The following is a 21522-nucleotide window of genomic DNA, read 5'->3' as shown; positions in this document are numbered from 1 at the left end:
TTTTAAGCGTTTTGAATAGAGGTCTCAGTCTATTGGACCACACTGTATTTTTATTTATTTATTTTTTGTAAAATTTTGCTTGTCAATACAAAATGACCAATTTTTGAGCACAAAATCATGAAATCCCGAGCCTTTCCATCCACTGGATGGCAGTGTTGTTTCTTGAGAGATGGATGCATTGAGTCATAAAAGGACTCAATGAGTCATCTGGCCCTGGGAAATAGTCTAGCACAATCAGTGCTCTCTCTCTCTCTCTCTCAGTGGACCAAAGAGAGCTTTCAAACACTGTCGCCATCTCGAAGCTCCACATGAAGAAAAATCCTAAAAAAAACCTTAAATAAAATACAATTCAGTATTCAGTACAGCTTAGAAACTTTATTAACCACTTGATACCTTCATTAGCAAACCATTAAACGAAAATTGTGGTTGATCACATTGATTTAATATTTTTATTCAACTACTTAAGAAACGTCCGTGTCAGGGACTCTGATGTGTTCAGGAACAGTGACATCACTACGTGAGGAGACGGACAGACTGACAGCACACATGTACTGTCACGCCACAGATGAACATAGCTTATGCAACTCTGATGGGATTGGAGTGCTATCATAAATACAAAGATCTCATTGCTTTATTTGACATTATCTACAGTTTACAGTACAGTACTGATAGAGCTAATAATGTAACAACATGGAAAGCAAGTGCTAGTCACTACAGCAAATATGAATGCAAGTGCTCACTTCCTGATGACGGTCTTGGCTTGTGAGGTTCTCATTATGTCTGGAGTCGACAAATCTTAGTTGTTGTTGAGGACCCACCATGACGCTTTCGAAAAAAAAAAACACTTTATATTATAAATATATATATTATATTGAAAAAATATTATATTATATTATTTTAAGAGAGAATTTATATGTAATTCACCTGGAACCAGCATAGTCGTCATCATTTCTGGCGTCTCTAAGAAATCCACATTGCCTCTCTGAAAGGTTTTACTGTAATTGGTTTGCAGATGACTATAAATAGAAATCAAAAACACATTTCAGGCAGTGTTGAATATTTTTTACTATTGATTGCATTAAGGAATATTTAGGATTGTAGTATGAAAAGTGGTTTGAATCAGTGAAAATGAGGGAGTGACTTACTTCTTCCACACGTTGCTTTGCTCCCAGAACTCGTATAGTATGAAGCGGGATTCATTGGCAAGCCGCTGAACTGCAACGCTGCCAAGAGAAATAAATGTAATATTGAATAACCTACTGGAATAAAAATTACAATCAACTTTAATTTACATGTGCTTTACTATGTTAGTCAACACATCAAAACAAGTATACTTCAATAAAGCAAGACAAATATTATTCAAACATAATGATTTAAAAGTTTTAGGTAAGTTTTACTTTATTTCAAAGTACACTTCCAAGTGCTGTTTTTTAAAATACACTATTAACATTTGAAGGACACTACAAGATCAAATTTAATACAATTCAAATTTGATAATTTCATGTTTTTTGAACTTGACAAACCTAGTCCACATTTCCTTTCACTGAATGGAAAATAGCAGCTTGAACATTCTCCTAAACATCTCATTTTGTGTTCCACAGAAGGAAAACCTTCATACGGCTTTGGAAAAAAATGATTAAATGATGACAGAATTATCATTTTTGGATGAACCGTTCCCTTCATTAAAAATAATGAGAATATTGGTAAGTTATCAAATCCTTAATTCAGTGAGTCGTTTTAACCGACGAGCTTGAAGCAAGTCAATTATCTAATAAGCTAAAGTAGAACTCTTCATCCAAGCCATACCCATTGTTAATTAGCCAATTAGGAAAAAAAATATCTCATGATTAAACCAGACAAGGGGTTCACTTTTTTTGGGAGAATGTTCCAGAGAAATCTACTGCTACCTGACGTGATCACTGACATTTAGTTAAAAGTCAGACCTGGACTGAGGGCTTCTAAACACACGGCCACATGCTCGCAGCAAGCTGCAATTCATTCACGGACCATAAGTTTGCTGATTTCACACAGGCTATGACACGTGATAAACTGGATGCTGTAGCTTTAATATTTTAATTAGATTTTAATGGAAATAAATACATAGCTCAGTACACAGCAAATTGGTTCTCCTAAATCCAGCATGACTATTCAATCTTTTTGTTCAAACAATGTAACCTTTCTATTTCAGTCCCGAACTGGTTTAACTACTATAGGAATTTCCTAGCCTCCCTCCTTCCCCAGCACCACCTGCCTAGATCTGATTCTCCCTATTGTCCTTGCAACAGCAAATATCATATTCCATATATTTATGTGCATGTTACAGCAGCAGCGTAGTAGATCTAGTCCACCAAAACAAAACCTATGTACATTGTATTCTTATCAATAAAATGTTGTTTAAGTTCTAGAAACCCACCATGGAAAACATCTAGATTGACAGTTCTCCACAAACCCAGAAACTGAAATATCTGATTCATCGAGTTTAAACACATGGATACCAAATACTTGATTTGCCTAATGTGGAGAACTGGCCAAAGAAAGCTAGACATTAACCCAGATGCAGCGGCAGTGTGTACTCACTGGAGACAGCCGGTCTGGGCGCTGGCACTTTCAGTGTACTGTCTGAGAGCCAGACGAAACTCCTCCACGTCCTCCTCCAGCACGGACAGCTGCCTCTGCACGATCAGGATGTGCTGGGAGGAAGGTCACAGAAGAGAGCAGCCCATCAGAGAACAGCAGAAAAGATGCCTCATGACCATGGGTTATTTATATAAAAGTGTGCGAAACTGCTCCTGGATCAGTTTTCTCTTGCAGTACATAAGATGTTATTCTGACTGATTATTTATTCAATATTCCCTAAATAGAGATAGGTAGTATAAGCAAAAACTGAGTCAAGGGTTGAGAAGCACTAGAGGAGAAATATTATACAATTATTATAAAATATCAGTAGGGATGGTAAGATTTTTTTTTTATAGAAGTCTCTTCAATTTCAATTAAAAACACAATAAAAACTGTACACTCTTAGGGAAAAAAAGGGTTCATTGGGGTTCTATATATGAAGCATATAGTTATTTACTCAACTCCAAAGAACATTTTATGCTAAAAAAATATTCTAGAATGAGAAGATAAAACCCTTTTGGCACAAAGGTTCTTTATAGGCTATTATTCATTCATATATTACATTATTCTGCAACATTTTGTAGTTGTAATTAAGTTGTTGTTTATTAAACTGCAGTAGTAAATCATGCTGATTTTTGGAGGATAAAAACTGAAATATCACTCTTTGTGTGATATTGCTTAATTACATTTTTAACCCCCATATCTTGAATTTTGTGATCATTCACATGCATTACATTTTAGGGGTTCCCAATACGTAGCGCTTTAGAACCTTTTAAGGTTCGTAGACCTTATGTAGCCCCGCCCCTTTTCAGCGTTGCGCTCGTTGTCTTTTGACTTCCGGTTTGTATTTCCACAGCGATCTTGCATAGGTGTGAATGAACTGCACATAAAAAAATTCCCGTTCGACATTTGTTAAGACATCTGCTTTACGATGCTTATGATAAACATTACAATGCTCATGATAACTTTTGTTAACTCTACAATAAGTAAAAACCTCACCCTAATTACTCCTCAACAGCGATGCCATAGAAATATTCAGAACCGGAAGTTCAAAGACAATATTCTAAAGATGACGGCGCCCACGTTTCTCTGGTGCATAAGGTCTATATAGAACCTTTTCTTCTAAGAGTGTAATACTGTGAAATATTACTGCAATTTAAAATAACCGTTTTCTGTTTTTATATTTTAAAATGTAAAAATTAATTCCTGCGATGGCAAAGCTGGATTTTCATCATCGTCTTCAGTGTCACATGATCCTTCAGATATCATTCCAATATCCTAATTTGCACTCAAGAAACATATATTATTATTGTTATCAATGTTTAAAATAGTTTTTGTTTTTGTTTTTTGGATCATGACTTTCTGAGTCCCAGACGTCAGATCAACAATATTCCAGAATTAGGGGGTCCAAAAACTGAATCCAGGAGGATCAAACAAGCGGGAAGACAAAAATTTCCACCAATGGTGCTGTGACTCATTGAGCATCAGGTAAAGCCATGAAGTCATGCATTATAATAGATGCTTTTTATAAAATAGGTTGTTGACAGGTGGCTGAAGGGAACAGTAAATGAGAGTTCGGACCTCTGTGCTTTTGCTATTGCGTCATTTCCCATCTTTCACACATCTTTATACACAGAAATAGAGGAAACTGCATTTTGTTTTGTGCAATTATTCCCAAACTACATGATAAACTATTCCCATATTTATCTGCAACAAACGAATGTTATGTCAAGTACATAGTGTTTCCTTTATAATATCAAGGAGATCTCTGAACATAATCTGTCATGTGAACAAGTGAGACTTGAATGCTAAATGAGCATGAACAAAGCGATGAAATGATAAAGATGCATTAGCGATGCTGAAATTGTTATTCCATGCATACAGTTTGTGACAGTGAGTGTCAGTCTGACAAATGACAAATTGACGAGAGGCTATTTAACTTTAACCATGAAATAGAGTTTCATAGATATTAGAGAGATAAATGATTTCTCATTTGAATGTATTAAAACGTGACTACATAATAAATGCAATGAATCAGACTTGAAATATCGCTCATTATAAACCGACTGCTTGAAATTCCAGAAAGATTCCATTTGCTTGTGAAAAGGATGTTCTCGAATCATGTGAAATAGGATGAAAGTGTTATTTTAAAAAAGAAACTATGCTCTTGTGTGTAATTTTATGCTTCAGCATGCCCAATATAATGTTGTATTGTGCCTCCATCGGCAGTCACTGTGTTTACAGCGAGTCTCCACAGGGGTCCGGATGCAACTCTTTCACAAACACAGAATCACACACAAACCACCTATTTAATGTCTGAAAACAACATCTTGTGAGCCTGAGAGAAACGCTCTCTGCGCAAAAAAGATTGGCAGAGCCAAATGAGAGAGGAAGAGTGATAGACAGAGAAAAGCAATAACTTGGAACTAGTTTTCAGATCCCCACTGTTTCCTAGATGACATGTGTCTGTGGTCACTGTGTGAATGCTTTTCTGGGAAAATGGTAATAGACAGGATGATCATAAATTACTCACTGATTTGGTGGTGCTCTCCAACACCTCTTCTTCCACAGGCTCCAAACGCAGTTCCTATGAATTTAGAAACAAGCTAGTTTTTCCACATGTGTTTGAATCTCATGAGTCATGACAACATGCCAAGATGAAATTCCATCCAAAGTCAAAAGAAATTGCATGACAAGGAAATCACTGTAATGCAAAAAATCTCACACTCATCAAAGTACTGTGGCATAATCTCATTCTCATTACAATAAAAAATAGCTGTTTCCAATGCAAAACAAAATAAGCTTTTTATTACCATAGTACATGGGTATTATTCTTGTAATTTATTCTTTTGCAATTCCCATTATTCTCAATGGTTAGATTTTCATTACTGCAATGTAATGTAATCAGCATAAATTAAAGAAAGTAACTACGTGTGTATGTGTGCGTGCATGCGTTTATGAAAGCTTTCTCTTGCATTTTGGGTGAAATAGTTGTGGGATTTGTGAGATGTAGCCTCAGAATTAGGAGAAGGAGTGATGACAGATATTGATTTAGCATTATAATGAGATCAAGTGTGTAGCGTGTTGCCTTTTTCTCGAGACGGTCGATCAGCTTTTGCAGTCTGTTGACCTGAGTTATCCACTGGTTGTCCTCTTCATACAGACCTGCAGAAACACACATTTCATCACACAAATACAGCTCTCTTTTTCTCTTGCTTTTTGTCACTCCCATATGTCTCTGACTGAATGTAATTGAACTGGAATCTAAATTAACTTATTAAAAATATCTCATTTCATTATTTTGCATGAGGAATGAGCACAATCAAAGATGCTTTTCACCTGAAATGTACTCTTCTAAATTGTGTACTTGATCTGTCAAAATTAAAACATAAGGCCAACTAAATAAATTGTGGGAAAAATCCATAAAATATCTATATTACTATAATAATATTATAATTTGGTTCCCATTAAAAGGTAGACTCTTGGGTCTCACCGATAGTCTTTTCTCACACTCCCTCCTACCTAAACTTCCTTCCAGATCTGCTCTCAGCTGGATGTCTGCCGGGTGTGCGTATGTGCCCTTTTCTTCCTCCCGAACACTGTTGCTGAGAATAATCACCTGAATTGACAAGGTTCAGAAGTGGGTTGTTTGGAGACAAGCTGTTATTCCTTTGAAGTCTTCGATTAGACCTCCTTCCTGACCACTGAATGGGCAGAACCTCTGGCTTCACGGGCCCCTTTCTGTGATTGAGACAGCACACACAGACACACGTGTAAAAGCAAACACAAACACATTTTTTTCCTCACTCGCTCATATCATTATCAGCTTCTGATTATTCTGCCCAGGGCATGGGAGATCAAAAATAATTATAACATTAGTGTCACATATGGCCAACCAACACAATTTCATGGGAAAACGTATCTATTTTACTCCCTAAACATCTGTGAATGTACATAACCGAGTACGTTCTCTTACGAGAGGTTCTCTCGTACTGCGTAAGGTAACACAATGTAAAACGCCGTGCGTGCTGGGATCCAACACCAAAGTCCCAAGGGCAAGTGCCCCGGATTCAGTGGTCTATAGCACACCTCCATGAGTCATTCATGTCCATAGTATAAATTGTGTGGGATGAGTTATATGGCTAAATGTATACTTCCAAAACCCATCAGCAATAATAACGTTGATTATTCCCTTTAAAAATTGTTATAATCCTACATTATAGGGCTTTTCCCTGCAGTAAAAGCTGAAAATGCCTATGCTAATATCATTCATACAATTGCATCTAATTGAATTGCATTATTAGAAACACAGAGTATTAATATGCAAATGATGCTTCAACATTTTCATCCATCTTCAAAACAGTTCTTAAACATTACGACACTGATGCCTCTTTGATTGCACAAGACCTTTCTGCCCTGCTCCTCATGCTACCAATTAAAATAAGTCAGCGTGATTATTCCGTATTTTCTTCCAGAAGGGTTGCTTTGTAGATGGTTTACGCCAGTAGTATTTTAACCAGGATTTCATTTCTTTTCAGTAATGGTGTTTAAAGGTTTTTCTTTATTATACGGGCCTCTGGACAACAACTTTCACATCTCTCGAATCATCATATCCGCCTCAACACAAGATGATATCTATCTATAGATTATATCTATCTATCTATCTATCTATCCATCTATCCATCCATCCATCCATCAAGTATAGCCATAAGTGGAATGAGCGGTCAAAATTAACCCATATGGATGATACAAGACTTGATCCTGATAATCTGGTTAGGGTTTATTTTGCAGTAATCACCACCAGATTGTACACTACCCCTTTCTTTATGATAAAGTAATCATGGCATATGTTTTGTACCTGAACACCATTTTACTACTCGGTTGTGAGAGTGAAAAATTATAATACAAAATCTAATCAGTTCAGCTGTTCTCAGCAGCAGATGAATGTTGTGCCTATTTTAACTCTGAGACAATGAAATAAATAGAGGCAGGCAGGTGTCAAAATTAAAGCTCGGTTGGTTGCTCATTATCCCTAAAGACACTGCTGCACAACCCTCATCCTGAGGGGAACTTACCCTCCGTGGCTAAAAATGGCTCACATCTGCATCAGCACACTGAAATCAGCAGCAAATCTGCTAGAGCCACAGTCACACAGGTGAAATTCAGCTAGAAAATCAAAGCCACACAGGTGATTAAACTCAGTTGGAGTCACATCCACAGACCTGCATGAACCGACTGAAAAATGCAAGGAATCGTTCTCTAGAGATCAGACACCTCTTATAAAGCGTGTATACACTTGGGGCTGTTTACACGACACCGTTAATAAACTTCTATGCATTTTGGCGGTTCATTTACACGCCAACAGCGTTTTGGGTGCCTGAAAACGCAAACTTTTGAAAACAGGTTTCAAAGTGCAAGTTTAGCTATCTTTCTCTTCTCTGCAGCCCAGATGCGCTGATCTTGAATCTCCTCGTTATTATACGTCATATTACGCCCCTTTCTCTGCTTTGCCCACCCGGAGAATTTGGCTCGCCCATGAGAAAATGAGCTGGGAAGTACAAACGCGCGAGCGCGATTTGATATTTTCCTTGAGAATGTACAAATTGAACAAAAGTATTTTTTAGTTCCTTCATCCGAGCCTCTGAAGAAACAATGGGTTAAATCTATTTTCTCTGGAAATGCGCCGACACAACTTCCCAAAGTTTTGTATGGTCCAAACATTTCACCGACGACTGTTTCCTCAACTCGATGAACGTCTGAAAATAAATCGATCGAGCTACCAAGCAACAATTTCTGATGTGTAGTCCAATTGTTCAAGTTCAGACAAGTAAGTTAATCTTTCTCTCAAAATCGTTTAATACTGTTTGCATTAGTAAGTCAAGCCAGTGACTAAAATATCAACTTCACATCGTTTCTTTTAGTAAGATGAAAACAATCTTATTTAAATTCTGAACAAATTATACAGAAAGCGATCAAAGAACAATCTTTCCACACAGCGCGAATTTATCTGGACAACTCGTTATGAAATCAATGACGCACACTGCACAATGAAGCTCTTATATGTGCATCATCGTGTCTGCATTGGTGAAAGCATTAGAGAGAGTGCAGAAACTGCATCACAAAGATAAGATCTTCATTCTCGCGATCAACAGACTAGAAGACTAAATACTTCAAAAACTTCTCACGATCTCGATACCAATAATAGTAAAAACCTATAATAGCTGTAGTAAAAGTATTTGAGAAAGTTTCACATGTAATACATAGCTATGTAAGCATGTCAGCCAATCACAGCAGAGGGTGGTTACACTGAATCCCACAGCAGACACGCCCCTTCAAACAGAGCATTAAAATCAGAGGCTAAAATCAGGCTAGGAAAATTGCCTTTTATTTCTAAATTATGACTATATTTAATCTAAAAACCCAGGAAACATTATAAAATAATAAAATAACCCCATCTCAGGGGACCTTTAAGGAGTGTAAATGAAAATAATGCTCTGTGAAAAACAAAAGTGAAGCTATATCAGCAGTACTGCTGCTTCCAAATAGCTGGTAATGGTCTTCTTTGCACACAGAATACACACACCGCATGGTGCTGTAAATAGGGAGAGTGCTCCTGTGAGGTCTGGATTCAGATTTGAGCTCATCTCCCTCGTTTCATCCCTGTGTGCGGTGCTGCTCCTCAGAGAGCCTCACTCGACGCTTCAGACAGAATAGAGAATGGACCACTCTCAATTTGTTCTGGCCACTAGCCACTTTCAGCACATCTAACGCAGTGGGAATCAATCCCTCTCGACCAGCGCACAATGAGAAGCCTTTAGGCTCAAAATGTGTAAACACTTACAGTAATACAAAATGTTATGGAACTCAACACTGTCAACTGTGACACAAAAGCATGCATGGTGATATGAGGTTACACATGTGCTCTGTCCTTAAAGAAGAGTTAGTTCACTCAAAAAAAAAAAAAAATGTTTTTCATTATTTGTTCACCCTCATATCAAACCTGCAAGACTTTCTTTCATCCATGGAATATAAAAGGAGAATCCTGATGCTTCGTTTTGCTTCATATAATAATATAATAAGCGCTTTACAAATGAGAACAATAGAAGCAGTTAAACTGAATAGGACAATATGCAAGTGCTATTGTTTAATCTAACGCAGTACATGTCCTTTTTAAAAATAAAATAAACACAAAAATTATAAAGATAATAGAGTAGATAAAGTGTTAGAACGTGTTTCCATAATAATACACACATAAGTGGATACAGTAAGCACATAAAACAGTTCAACATGGAGATAGATGGAAACAAAAACCGAAGTTTTTTACTACCCCCCGTTTAATTTACTCAAATGCCTTTCCTTTCATATATTTTAAATGACTTGCAGATTTATAACTTTATTACCTCATTATGACTGTAACAAAAGATGTGTGCGGCTGATATTCCCGATGGTTATGAACAGCTCGCGCAAACGTGCGTGTGTGTGATATCCATGAGCGCGCACACCTCTGGTTGCAGTTTCGCTTGTCGCCAGAGGGGGCGTAGTTCTGCAACTCTTGCGTTTTGCACCTTTAATCAAGATAAACTCAATACAATATGTTTTCTGGACCACATAAAGGATCTAAGTTGATTTGAAAAAAGAAAAAAAATGTTGTAATAACAAATCTTTATCTCTATTTTTTACAGGGAAATAATTTAACTTTAAATTGTCCAAATTTTGGTAACAATCCTTTATATATAATGTATTTTAATGCATTAATTATGCCCTTATAATGCATTGTATGGTCTCATGAATAATTGTAACCACAGTTATAATAATTCTGATCTATTGAACACACATTTGGAAAGTATAACGCGTTAAAACACGAGAAACAACCAATTTCACGTCCTTTTAAAACCATCATTTCTTTATGCCAGCTGGTCCCGGTAATTTTCGTGAGATCGTAAGGTGAGTGGAACAGCACAGCTGCTGCATACTGAGAGGGAGGGGAGGTAATGGGCACATTATGACACACACACACACACACACAGGCATGCAGCCCTATAGCATGCAATCATCCAGGTGCTGGAATAAAACAGCTAATTTTGCATTCTAAATTCTGCGCTCTATTGACCCCCACAGTGGGCCATGCAGCAGACCCTCCTCTGCACGTAAACGCAGGCACTGAGAGCTTAAAATGAGCTGCTAATCAACTGCAACACAGACACACACACATTCGGTGACAGTTTAAAATGGTATTTGTCCCCTTTCTGCACACAAACTAAAGCCTTGGTCGTCAGTCTGCTGCTCACCTGGTCTATTAACAATTAATGCCGTAGATGCTCTAGAAATTCAGTCCCAAGGATGACTGTGCACATAATCCTTTTTGCTTGAGTCAGTGCACAAGGGCTGTCTACATGAATGTTGCAAAGTGAAATGGTGTGTTTAAATCTGAGGGGACTCTGCATGTCCATTGGTGCAGAAGAAATCCACTCAGTGAAATGCTAGGGTCTGATGATTTTGGAGTGTGTGATTGCTTTCAGGACATGGTCAATAGTTATCTGGTCAATAGTTATCAAAGTTATCTGAGTACAGTTGTGAGAATACATCTTACATCTTTTTACAGTTTAGCCTCAATGGAAGCATCAATTGGCATTTTAAATCTGAAGAAAGTATTGTAATATTGGATTTGCTTAAAGTTGAACATTTCTCAGTGGTGTAATGCTTTCAGCGCTTGTTCTGCTCTGCTATCTCTGAAAATCCCCAGTGCAAGCATGACATTCAGCTTACAAAGAGAATGATTGAAAATATCCACTTAGCTCCTTGTTGGGTACATGTTTTGTAGCTATTGTATATTTAATAAAATGTAAAAGTGTATTCTGTGTCACTTGCCTCTCCTGCCGGGTCTGCTCAGCTGTGGTCTCCATGGCACACTCCAGAGAGCTCTGGAGAGACTGGAGCTGACTGGTGGTCTCCTTCAACAGGAAACGGGTCACAAACTGCTCCAGATGCGTGGCTTCCTGGTAGTCCTGCAGATTAAATGCACAGTTTTCATTGTCATTGCTGCTGTAGAATGGGCTTTAAACATACACTGGTCTTTTAGGCAGAATATTAATTTTATTGTATTAGTTTCAATCATATTGAAGTATATCATGTATAATAAATATATAATACCATTCAAATAGTAAGATTTTTTCCTGTTTTTTTTTTTTTTTTTATATTATTACAATTTCAAATAACCATTGTCTATATTAATATATTTTCAAATGTAATTTATTCCTATGAAGGCAAAATCATTACTCCATTCTTCAGTGTCACATGATTCTTCAGAAATCATAAGATTATTCTGATTTGCTGCTCATCAATCTTATTATCATCAATGTTGAAAAAAGTTGTGCTGCTTAATATTTTTGTGGTAACCATCAGAGAGGTGTTTTTACAGGTGAGTAAGGTATTTTATTAAACAGATAAATTGCCATATGTAGCTCTCTAGCAGAGTTCGTTGTAAAGCATTATATATTGTGTAAGCACCGTCACGCAGAACCGAAGCACAATGGTCTTTTGCAAATTCATAGAGGCTAATGCTAGAGGGCCATAAGTTACATAGTGTACCTTTAAACGAGTAGTTCACTTTTCAAAAAACTGCTGATAATTTACTCACCCCCATGTCATCCAAGATGTCCATGTCTTTCTTTCTTCAGTGGAAAAGAAATTAAGGTCATTTTGATGAATGATTTCGAACAGGAGAGTCACAAACGTGCGTCACAGACAGAGCAAGGTGAGCATTTGAGCTTATAAAATTTAAACTTTGTTATTTATTTATTAAATGAGTGATTGTTTCACTTGATAAGACTTGATAATAAATAAAAAAGTTTAAGTTTTATAAACACAAATGTTCGCCTTGCTCTGTTTGTGACTCTCCTGTTCAAACTAACACAGTCTCATCCCTAGTCCTCTGACGTCTTGGGACGTCTTTTGACCATACGTCAACATTCGCCTTTTTAGGGTACCCTTAAACGTTGGTTAGTTGACGATCCCGGGCCGTCATACAACTGACGCTTTACCTTTAACGTCAGTTAGGTGACGAGGTAGGTTTAGGGGTAGGTTTAGGTCTGAGGTAGGGTTAGGATCCGATAACGTCATCTAACCGACGTTTAAGGGTACCCTAAAAAAGCGGATGTTGACGTATGGTCAAAAGATGTCAGTTATATGACGTCTTGGGATGTTCAAACTCGTTCATCAAAATTAATAAATCTTTTTTTGAGTCATGACTCGAAGGGTCCTAGATAAGACCCATATTCATCGTCTGGTGTCGTTTAAAGCCCTTTGAAGCTGCACTGAAACTCTCATTTGGACCTTGAACCATTTGGTTCCCAATGAAGTCTATTATATGGAGAAAATCCTGTAATGTTTTCATCAAAAACCTTAATTTCTTTTCGACTGAAGAAAGAAAGACGTGGACATCTTGGATGACATGGGGGTGAGTAAACGATCAGCAAAAGTTTTTTAAAAAGTGAACTACTCCTTTAAGAATATATCTAAGCCATCTCAAACCGAAGTGCCAGAAACCCTTTTTATCTTTTTGAATGTGATTTTGCCTCAATTCCATAGTCTCAAAGGCGGTGCTGCAGGGGTATGTTATTTGCGGGTGGTACATCAGTTTTTCAGCGTTAGGAATCAACAGCCGCCTGTATAATTATGTTGCGCGCCTGAGCAGCCATGTTCTGTCACTATAAGAAAAGCCATTATTAAAGCTAGGGAACATCCCTCAGCGAATTCTTCTGAGCATCCAATAAAGAAACAGGTGCTGCACGTCTGTTATGAACACGTTCAAGATGTTGACATATAAGCTAGGGAAATCCAACACATTAATGACCAACACACATGTATTTACAAAGTGGGTTAAATGGACAGACCTTCAGAATAACCAACAGCATGATTCACAGTTCTATAACCTGTAGATGTTTAACAAGCAGCACACATAGTTAATCTTTCCTTCCAGTGCCAGTGCTTGTGGCTGACATTTTCATCAGTTTACACAACAGACAATCTTGTTGTAATGATATATACACACACTCGCACTCAACTCTATTGTTTCCAATAACTAAGGTACGCAATCCATGTTAAAAAGATGTCATCCTTATGAAAACATCTGGAGATAAAATCATAAAATATAAAAACATTTTATATATATATATATTTCAGCTATTAATCTGTCTTAACTCTACCTGTAAACTGAAGGCAAGATTATCTGGATGATACGAGCACCCACAGTATGATATTCAGAAGTGTGGTTGCTGTTTATAGAGGTGGCCTGAGGGTAGAGACCACACGAATCCCGGCAGCTGGTTTGCGCACCCACTCATGGCCCTATTCAATAAACACAACGCTATCTGTTGCCATACAACATAACTATCTGTTGTTGCTCATGACTAATGGAGCTCATGCATTAGAGATGTACACACTATCAAGTGGTGTGAATAGAAAGATCAAAGAAATGTGGCTCCTGATGGTTTGTTATTACACTACATATATATACACAGACACACATGAATGATTTACATAATTAAAATTAAACTATATTAAAAGAGGAAAAAGCTATTGTATATTGTAGTAATATTTGACAATATTACTGTTATAAAACTTTGAATTACTGTATTTATTCTGCATATTCTAAGACAAGATAATGCTTGTGTGCATGAAATAAAAGAGTGGCTTCATTCAACTTTTCTAAAACTTAACATGGACAAAACTGAGATTATTCTAACTGGACCTCCATCACTCATCTGTGAGATTGCTGGCTCTCACCTTAAACCGTCTAGTACTGTTAGAAATCTTGTTGTAATCCTCTCTCTCTTTCCAGGCTCATATTAATACTATTACTAAATCAGCATTCTTTCTTCTACGTCGCATCGCCCAGCTCCGTCCCTTCCTCAAACTGTCATCCATCCATTTGTCATACCGTCTTGATTACTGTCATTTTTCAGAAAGGCCTTTTCATTGGTCTAGCTCAATTTCCAGATTGCAATACATTTGTTTTTACTGATCCTTTGCTTATTGCTCATGGCTGGTGGTTTAAAGATTTATGATAAAACGTGGAAGCAAATGTCAGTAATCTTTCACAAAAAAAGTCTCAATGAACTCATTAATCGTGTTTCACTTCCTCTGTCTTCCTCACTAATCAAAGAGGCATAATGAAATGATACAGCACTGCCCTTCATGCCGACGACTCAATTTCTGAGACGCTCACGTGCATTAAGTGCCATGTCTGCTGGGCCTGGAGTCAGTGCTTGCTTGGATAATTCATTATCTGTGCAAGGCAGCAGAAAGTGTCTTTTAAATGGCTCAGCTGGAACTGAAGCACGCATCTCGTACCTGTGCAATCTTCTAATGGTCAGCGTGACTGGACTGTGCTGATTACTGATATCAGATGCTCAGACTGTGCTGAAAACCACCACCAATGTTGGACATCTATACGAGTAAGACAGCAGCCAATGACTCAGTTAATACATGTGTGAGTGGGAATTATGCATGTCACATGAGAGATGTGGTATTTTAAAATATGGAGTTCAACTGTTTTGAAGGTAATATTTATTGTGGTGCAATAACTAAGCTCAAATAGTCTTTTTTTTTGGAGAAAATGACTGTGACAATCAAGTAATTATTGTACATAAATCATAGCTTACAGTAAATCTAAAAACTTTTCAATCTTTTTATATGAACATTTGATGGAAATTGAGGCCAATGTTGGAAAGTTACAACACCAAACTATCGACATTACTAAATATATTACTCAGGTATGTGAGAGTATAACAAAATAGTGTAGTTTTTCTAGCAATTTAGTGTGAGAAAAATATTTGTCACTTTGTTTCCATCCTACAGGTAAATAACTAGAATAACAAAGTACACAAAAATTTGTTGTTCAATGACAATAAAAGTATTCTATTTTATTGCATTACAAACCAATGTGTTTATGATAAAGATAATAAATTAAAATAATATGATAAGAAATACCAGTTTGCAACATCAAGCGTCATAACGGACTGTTTTTTTTAAATAAATAGTTAATAGTTTTAGTTAACAATTATATGATTCATCCTAATTAAAATTGTTGCTTTTGTTCCAAATAAATGCAAAGATGTTCGATTGTTTAAAAACAGTATCGTTTAGCTATTTCAAACTTCTTTGTACCCCTTAGTGAAGAACAAGATCTACACCGAATTTGGTAAGTTCCTCAAAGAACAGTCACATAATTGTTTGATTTTGAGATTTTAATCAGATTTTTGGTTAGATTTATTATATATTATCTTGACAAATAAGACTCAATTTAGCTGGTACATCTAAAAAAAATCGGAACTGAATAATGAAAAATGAATAAAGCGCATTTCTTATTTATCACCATCATAATCATGTTGAGGACAGAGAGGCTGTGTTGTTTGTGTGTGTCTGAGCTAGTACAGTTCCCACAGCTTTATTACGAAAATTACACATCTAAAGGCTGCATTAGTGGCCATGCAGGGAACATGCTGTGAGCGATTATGATACGACACTGAAAGCCGCCAGGATACCCAGATAAATACACAACACAAAGCCACAAATTGTTCAAGAAAACAATTTTCCTTCTTTTCTCATAAGTAGTTTCAGTCAACTATGTAATGGAGATCATGTCCATTTGTTGAATAAAAAGGAGGTAAGAAGGCAACCCACCTTCTTGGTTTTGTCCATGGCTTTCAGTATGGATACGTTCAGGTCTTCCAACGCAGCAAGGACATTTTCATATTCTCCAAGATGCTGAGAGAAGTATTCTAAGAGAAAAGAAAACCCATTTCAAATACAAATGATAATGTTTTCATAAAAGCATCAGCAAAACATCCACAAATTGTAAAACGTCAATTTAAATAATGTCATATTTTGTTATTTTGTTATATATTTATGCATTAGCATATCATTTGATTTTCTCTAGAATATATTCTTACTCTTCAAAGCAAATTAGCATCTGAGATCTACTTTAATATTTGTGCATGCATTGCATATACCCCATGCAAAATGTACATATAAACATAATGTGTACACTTTAGTTCATTAGTTATCTTCTTCACTTCACTTAATTGTAAAAGTTTAATATATACTACCTTTCAAAAGTATGGGGTGATATGTAAGATATTTTTGAAAAAATACTATTCATGTCAGAGTCATGTTGAGTTTCATTGTTATTTCGATCATGATCATGCAACTTGAACTGGATTACCACTAAACATTACAATATGTCATCAATATGTGCTGAAAAATCAAATGTTAAGTCTTACCACACAGCTCATCCGTGTCCACATTCCTGCAAGAAGACCATAAACAGACATGTTAATTTCATTTCCAGTTAAAAGACATGTGACTAGCATCTAAATGTGATCTAATCTTCTGTGGTGATTTTGCTCAAAGGCAGGTCCTTTGGGAGTGCGATGTTTGCCTAATGAGAGCGGGTCATCTTAAGACAACCAGACTCTAACACTACATAACAGCCACCAGGCAAACACTGTCAACTCCATGTCTCAACCCTGCTCTAATTAGAGGTTCAATGCTGTGAGGAAAAGTCATCATCTTACAGGCTGAGAATACAAAAAGTCAGAATGTAATGTGTCCCAATGCATAGAATAAACTTTCCTACTGTGATTTTCAGACTTTGAAGGGTCATTCACACTAAACAGTCCACATATAAAATATTTATATAATATTTTCAGATCAGTATTTTTCTTGCCTTCAGTATTCTTATGAATCCATAATGTAGTGATAAATGGGAACATGCAAATTGGTTGAAAGGTACAAAATGTGTTTTACTTTACTTCTGCACTAAACATCAATTAGCATTTTTATCAAGAGAAATATGCCAAATTAAACAGCAATTTCTATTAGCTTCACACAGTGACAGTGATTAGCGCTTTTAATCATTTTTCCAGCACAGAGGCTGAAAAATTTTCAGCATTTGGCAATTGTAGAAGCAATGACTGGATTCTTTGGATTTCTGCAGTCTAGAGCAGTGCATAGTTCCGCGACGTTTTTTTTTTTTCCCAGGAGAACTCAAATTTAACAACAAAATTCTTAAAATGGCTCTAGAGGAAAAAATAACTATTGCTAGACTTGGATAAACCACAGAGGGCTTGGTGTCAAAGCTGAACTGCTACTGACTGAGCCAGACCTCATTGCGGGAGGTAAAGTCTTCGATAAACATACAAAGACAACACATCAATAAGGCCTTAACTACCACCAGCAGTGCACTGTCAATAATTTCCATATTTCGTAACATTTCTGCTCTCCCCCAAGACATTAGAGTAAAAAGCATAATGTGAAACAGGGATTGAAATTATCTTTAAAATGGGATAAAACCATTATCAAAGTTTAGTTTTTTACATTTGCATAAAACCCTGAGCTCCTTTCACATCAAAAAATTAGACTTTAATACTGGATAATAACGAATAATGAATTCTGCTGAGAAAATGTTTTGAAAGAGTTCTCCTTCCAGGTTAACTCCGATAAATTGAGATAATCAATGTCCATGAGAGAATAAATGCAAGACCCCTAATCTTACACGATTTCAAATAATTGTCACTTTTCTAATTGTTACTTAATTTACACTTATGATTATTACCTGTCATAATGAATAATTGATGCTTGGCCAAAACCAATTGTGCTAAGGGCAAGAGCCAACCATAATGTTGGCACAGGAAAGTGATTTTTCCTTTGAAATTCTACATCAAACCAAATCTGCCCCGGCCACACAATGAATTGAAAATAAAATCAGAAGCACATTCTCATCAAACACCTACTACAAAGGGAGCAAGTACCAGCCAGGAGAGCTGCTGCTATGGAAACCAAGATGACTTTAAGTGACATGGAATCATTCCGCAAGGAGGTGAATGGAAGATAATAATCTGCTCATAACAAATTCTACACAGACTTAATCACTACATAGACATATAAATATTGGGCTACATATAATTTTTTTATTGAACTATTTCTTTTAAATGTATTAGTTATTTTCTCTAACAAAAAAAACATACTTGAAATTTTTCCATGTCATGCATTATTTCTCAACAAGTTAAAACCCTTTCATTTTCATTCAAGATAATCTCACTGAAACCAAATTGCTTTATCTCTCCACAAGGACCATTGACGTGGCTGTGTCTAACAAGCCAGAGGCACGATAAGAATCAGTCTGACAAGAGTCCGTCGTGTTTGAGAGACAGCGCACCCTCACCCTCACCCTCGCCCTCAGTGAATGTTACTCACAGCAGACGCTGTAATGACATCATCAGGACAGAGTTGCTGCTGGGTGGTCTATATGAAGTCTATATGGTTGGAGGTCTATAGCTGTATAGGTTTTATTGTCATGTGCATATGTGAATGACAAACAGCAATACTTACTCTGTGTTATGAGTGTCAATTGTATGGAAAAGCTCCTTTAATTCATCTCCTGACAGAACACCATCTGAGAAATAAGCCTTGAACTCATCAAAGGACAGCTTCCCATCATCTTTTGAGAGGAAAATGTGGTTAAAATGTGCCTTAAAAAACTAAATATAACTCTTAAAAGTATTTCAGGTTTAATAAACAGAGTGTTGAATCTATAAATGAGAAAGAAAGTAAAGTCAATCATCCTTCAGGCTATGAGAATTTAGCTCATGCACATCAGATCGCAGGTGTTTGGGGAAAAACATGCACACATACGTCACAAGATAATGTTTGCGACATAGCTGAGGGCTCGTGTTAGTTGGTGCAGACGCCCAGAGGTTTTTAAACAAACGGTGACAGGTGAGTCACGGCCGGCTATACTTAAAATAGAATAAATATGCTGCACATGTGGTGTGCTATACACCTACTAATACACAATATGATAGAAAATGCAGAATGAGGAAGAGGGAAAATGATCCGCAAAAATCATACGGCTCTATTGTGCATTAATATTATATTGACTGACATGATAGAATCCAAGTGTGTGTTGTTACAAAGATTTTAAGGCAACCAGGTTACTTACTGAAGTTGAACCAGCAAATCACTGTTTACAGTGATGCCAAAGAAAAGTAACTGAGTTGAATTCCAATGCAAACCAATGGTATTTTTTAAATTCTGAACTATAAGAGGGGAGGAGCACAGTGACATTTGTTTCATATTGCTCTACTAAAATATTGACTATCATTAGGAAATGTATGGACGGTCTACTGTTTCCATGACAACAGAGCAACAGCATAGGCTGGAAATGGACAACCATTCAAACATATTGAGGCATGGAGTAATGTAGTCAAACAGTTTATTGTGCAGGTGAACAACAAAATGCCTTACCATTTTTGTCAGCTCTTCTCAGTATCTGAAAGTAAACAGGGCATTATCAGTTCATAGCCAGGAGAAATCATGCTGTATCATGTAAAGGGACTCTAGCATAGTAAATTATTTAGGTTGAGTAAAGAGAGCAGAGATGAAAGAAAAAGTGATGATGGCTATGTTGAATATGAACACCCAGGCGCACTGTATCGCAGTCTGTTGAATAAAGTCCCAAATCACAGCCAGAATATATTCACACTCTAAATATGGTCCTGTGCTATAGGCATGCCAAGACGATGCTGAATATAGCTTCCTCCATAGAGGAGTGATAAAACTATGCCACCAATCTGTCAGAGACCGGTGCTTCCTTATTCCAGTATGATAATTAACAATACACACCTCACGTCCCAGGGGAATCTCTTTAGACAGCATACTACAATTTAATTAGCAATTCAAACTGTTCTACGTCTTTGAGAAGATATTATAGAGCAGAAAAGAGACAATTTAATAACTAAATGTCAATGTGAATAAACGAATTAACAATATGCTAATTAACATAATTACTGTAAATATAAAAATGCAATGTGCTGACCAGTGCATCATAGCCAATGAATATCTATATAAGTATAAAGACCAATCTGAAACAACTATATATATATATATATATATATATATATATATATATATATATATCTCACCGGATTCCCAAAGGTGATCAGTTGGATTTGGATCTGGTGACTGTACAGGCAATTTGAGTCATTTTCATATTCAAGAAACCAATTATGATTTGAGCTTTGTGACATGGCGCAATATCCTGCTGGAATTAGCCATCAGAAGATGGGTACACTGTGGTCATCATACAGGGAAGAGTGGTCCGCTCAGGTAGGCTATGCATTCCGTACTAAGATGTGGTACTAAAGGGCTAAAGGTGTGCCAAGAAAATATCCTCCATACCATTACAACACAAGCAGCCTGAACCGTTTATACAAGGCAGGATGGATCCATGCTTTCATGTTGTTTACGACAAAATCTAATATTGTTGCAGCACAAATCGAGACTCAACACTCAATAATGAAGAAAATGTAACTTATCCATGTAAGTTAGGAAAAAATACTCCATTGATTATGTTATTAACTAGATAAACCTTGATAAGGGAACCGTGAGGTAAAGGAGGTCTGCTAAAATGAAAGGTCAATCAATCTGCAAGTGGACTCAACACAAACCTCATAGCACTGTGGATCCATCAACAGGTTATTTTACGTCTTCATTTTCATTTTATCGTTCAGCACATTAATTCCGCACAATCAGACAATATATTTATTTAAATACTCACATCCAAAAATATTGACATTCCTTTCTTTAACTCGATGGGAGTGCTGGCTTCATCTGACAGTGACTGCACCTCTTCAGAGCAATCCATAATGACTCCTCGTGATAAACAATTGTCTAACTTTCAGCTACAATAAAGCTTAATTAATCCAAACAAGTGCGCGTGCAGGGTGAAGAAGCGCGCGTTCCGCAGTGTGTAGCTCTAATGCGCGTGAAAGCAAGGAGCGAATCTCCCGCTGTACTCCAGTGATGAGCCACAGGTCTCCTGATGCTGTGACACACGCACCAATG

The 21522-nt window shown here is 36.8% G+C and overlaps 1 protein-coding gene across 1 annotated transcript; it reads right to left on the bottom strand.

Moving 5' to 3' along the window:
* Nucleotides 1–360: 360 nt before the first annotated feature.
* necab1 (N-terminal EF-hand calcium binding protein 1) lies at nucleotides 361–21522 on the bottom strand. Its single transcript, XM_089123321.1, has 13 exons — nucleotides 21236–21522; nucleotides 19924–19948; nucleotides 19009–19117; nucleotides 16899–16924; nucleotides 16300–16397; nucleotides 11481–11621; nucleotides 6236–6353; nucleotides 5705–5781; nucleotides 5150–5203; nucleotides 2578–2690; nucleotides 1146–1223; nucleotides 925–1016; nucleotides 361–825 (listed from the first exon to the last, which is right to left on the bottom strand). Exons 1-13 carry the CDS (start codon nucleotides 21320–21322, stop codon nucleotides 797–799), a joined length of 1047 nt encoding a protein of 348 aa, XP_088979447.1. The 5' UTR covers nucleotides 21323–21522; the 3' UTR covers nucleotides 361–796.

This window comes from Pimephales promelas, chromosome 18 (genome assembly GCF_988280905.1).
Source record: "Pimephales promelas chromosome 18, fPimPro1.hap1.1, whole genome shotgun sequence".
Taxonomy (NCBI): domain Eukaryota; kingdom Metazoa; phylum Chordata; class Actinopteri; order Cypriniformes; family Leuciscidae; genus Pimephales; species Pimephales promelas.
Note: the sequence above shows the minus strand (reverse complement) of the source record. Positions and strands in the feature narration are given on the sequence as shown.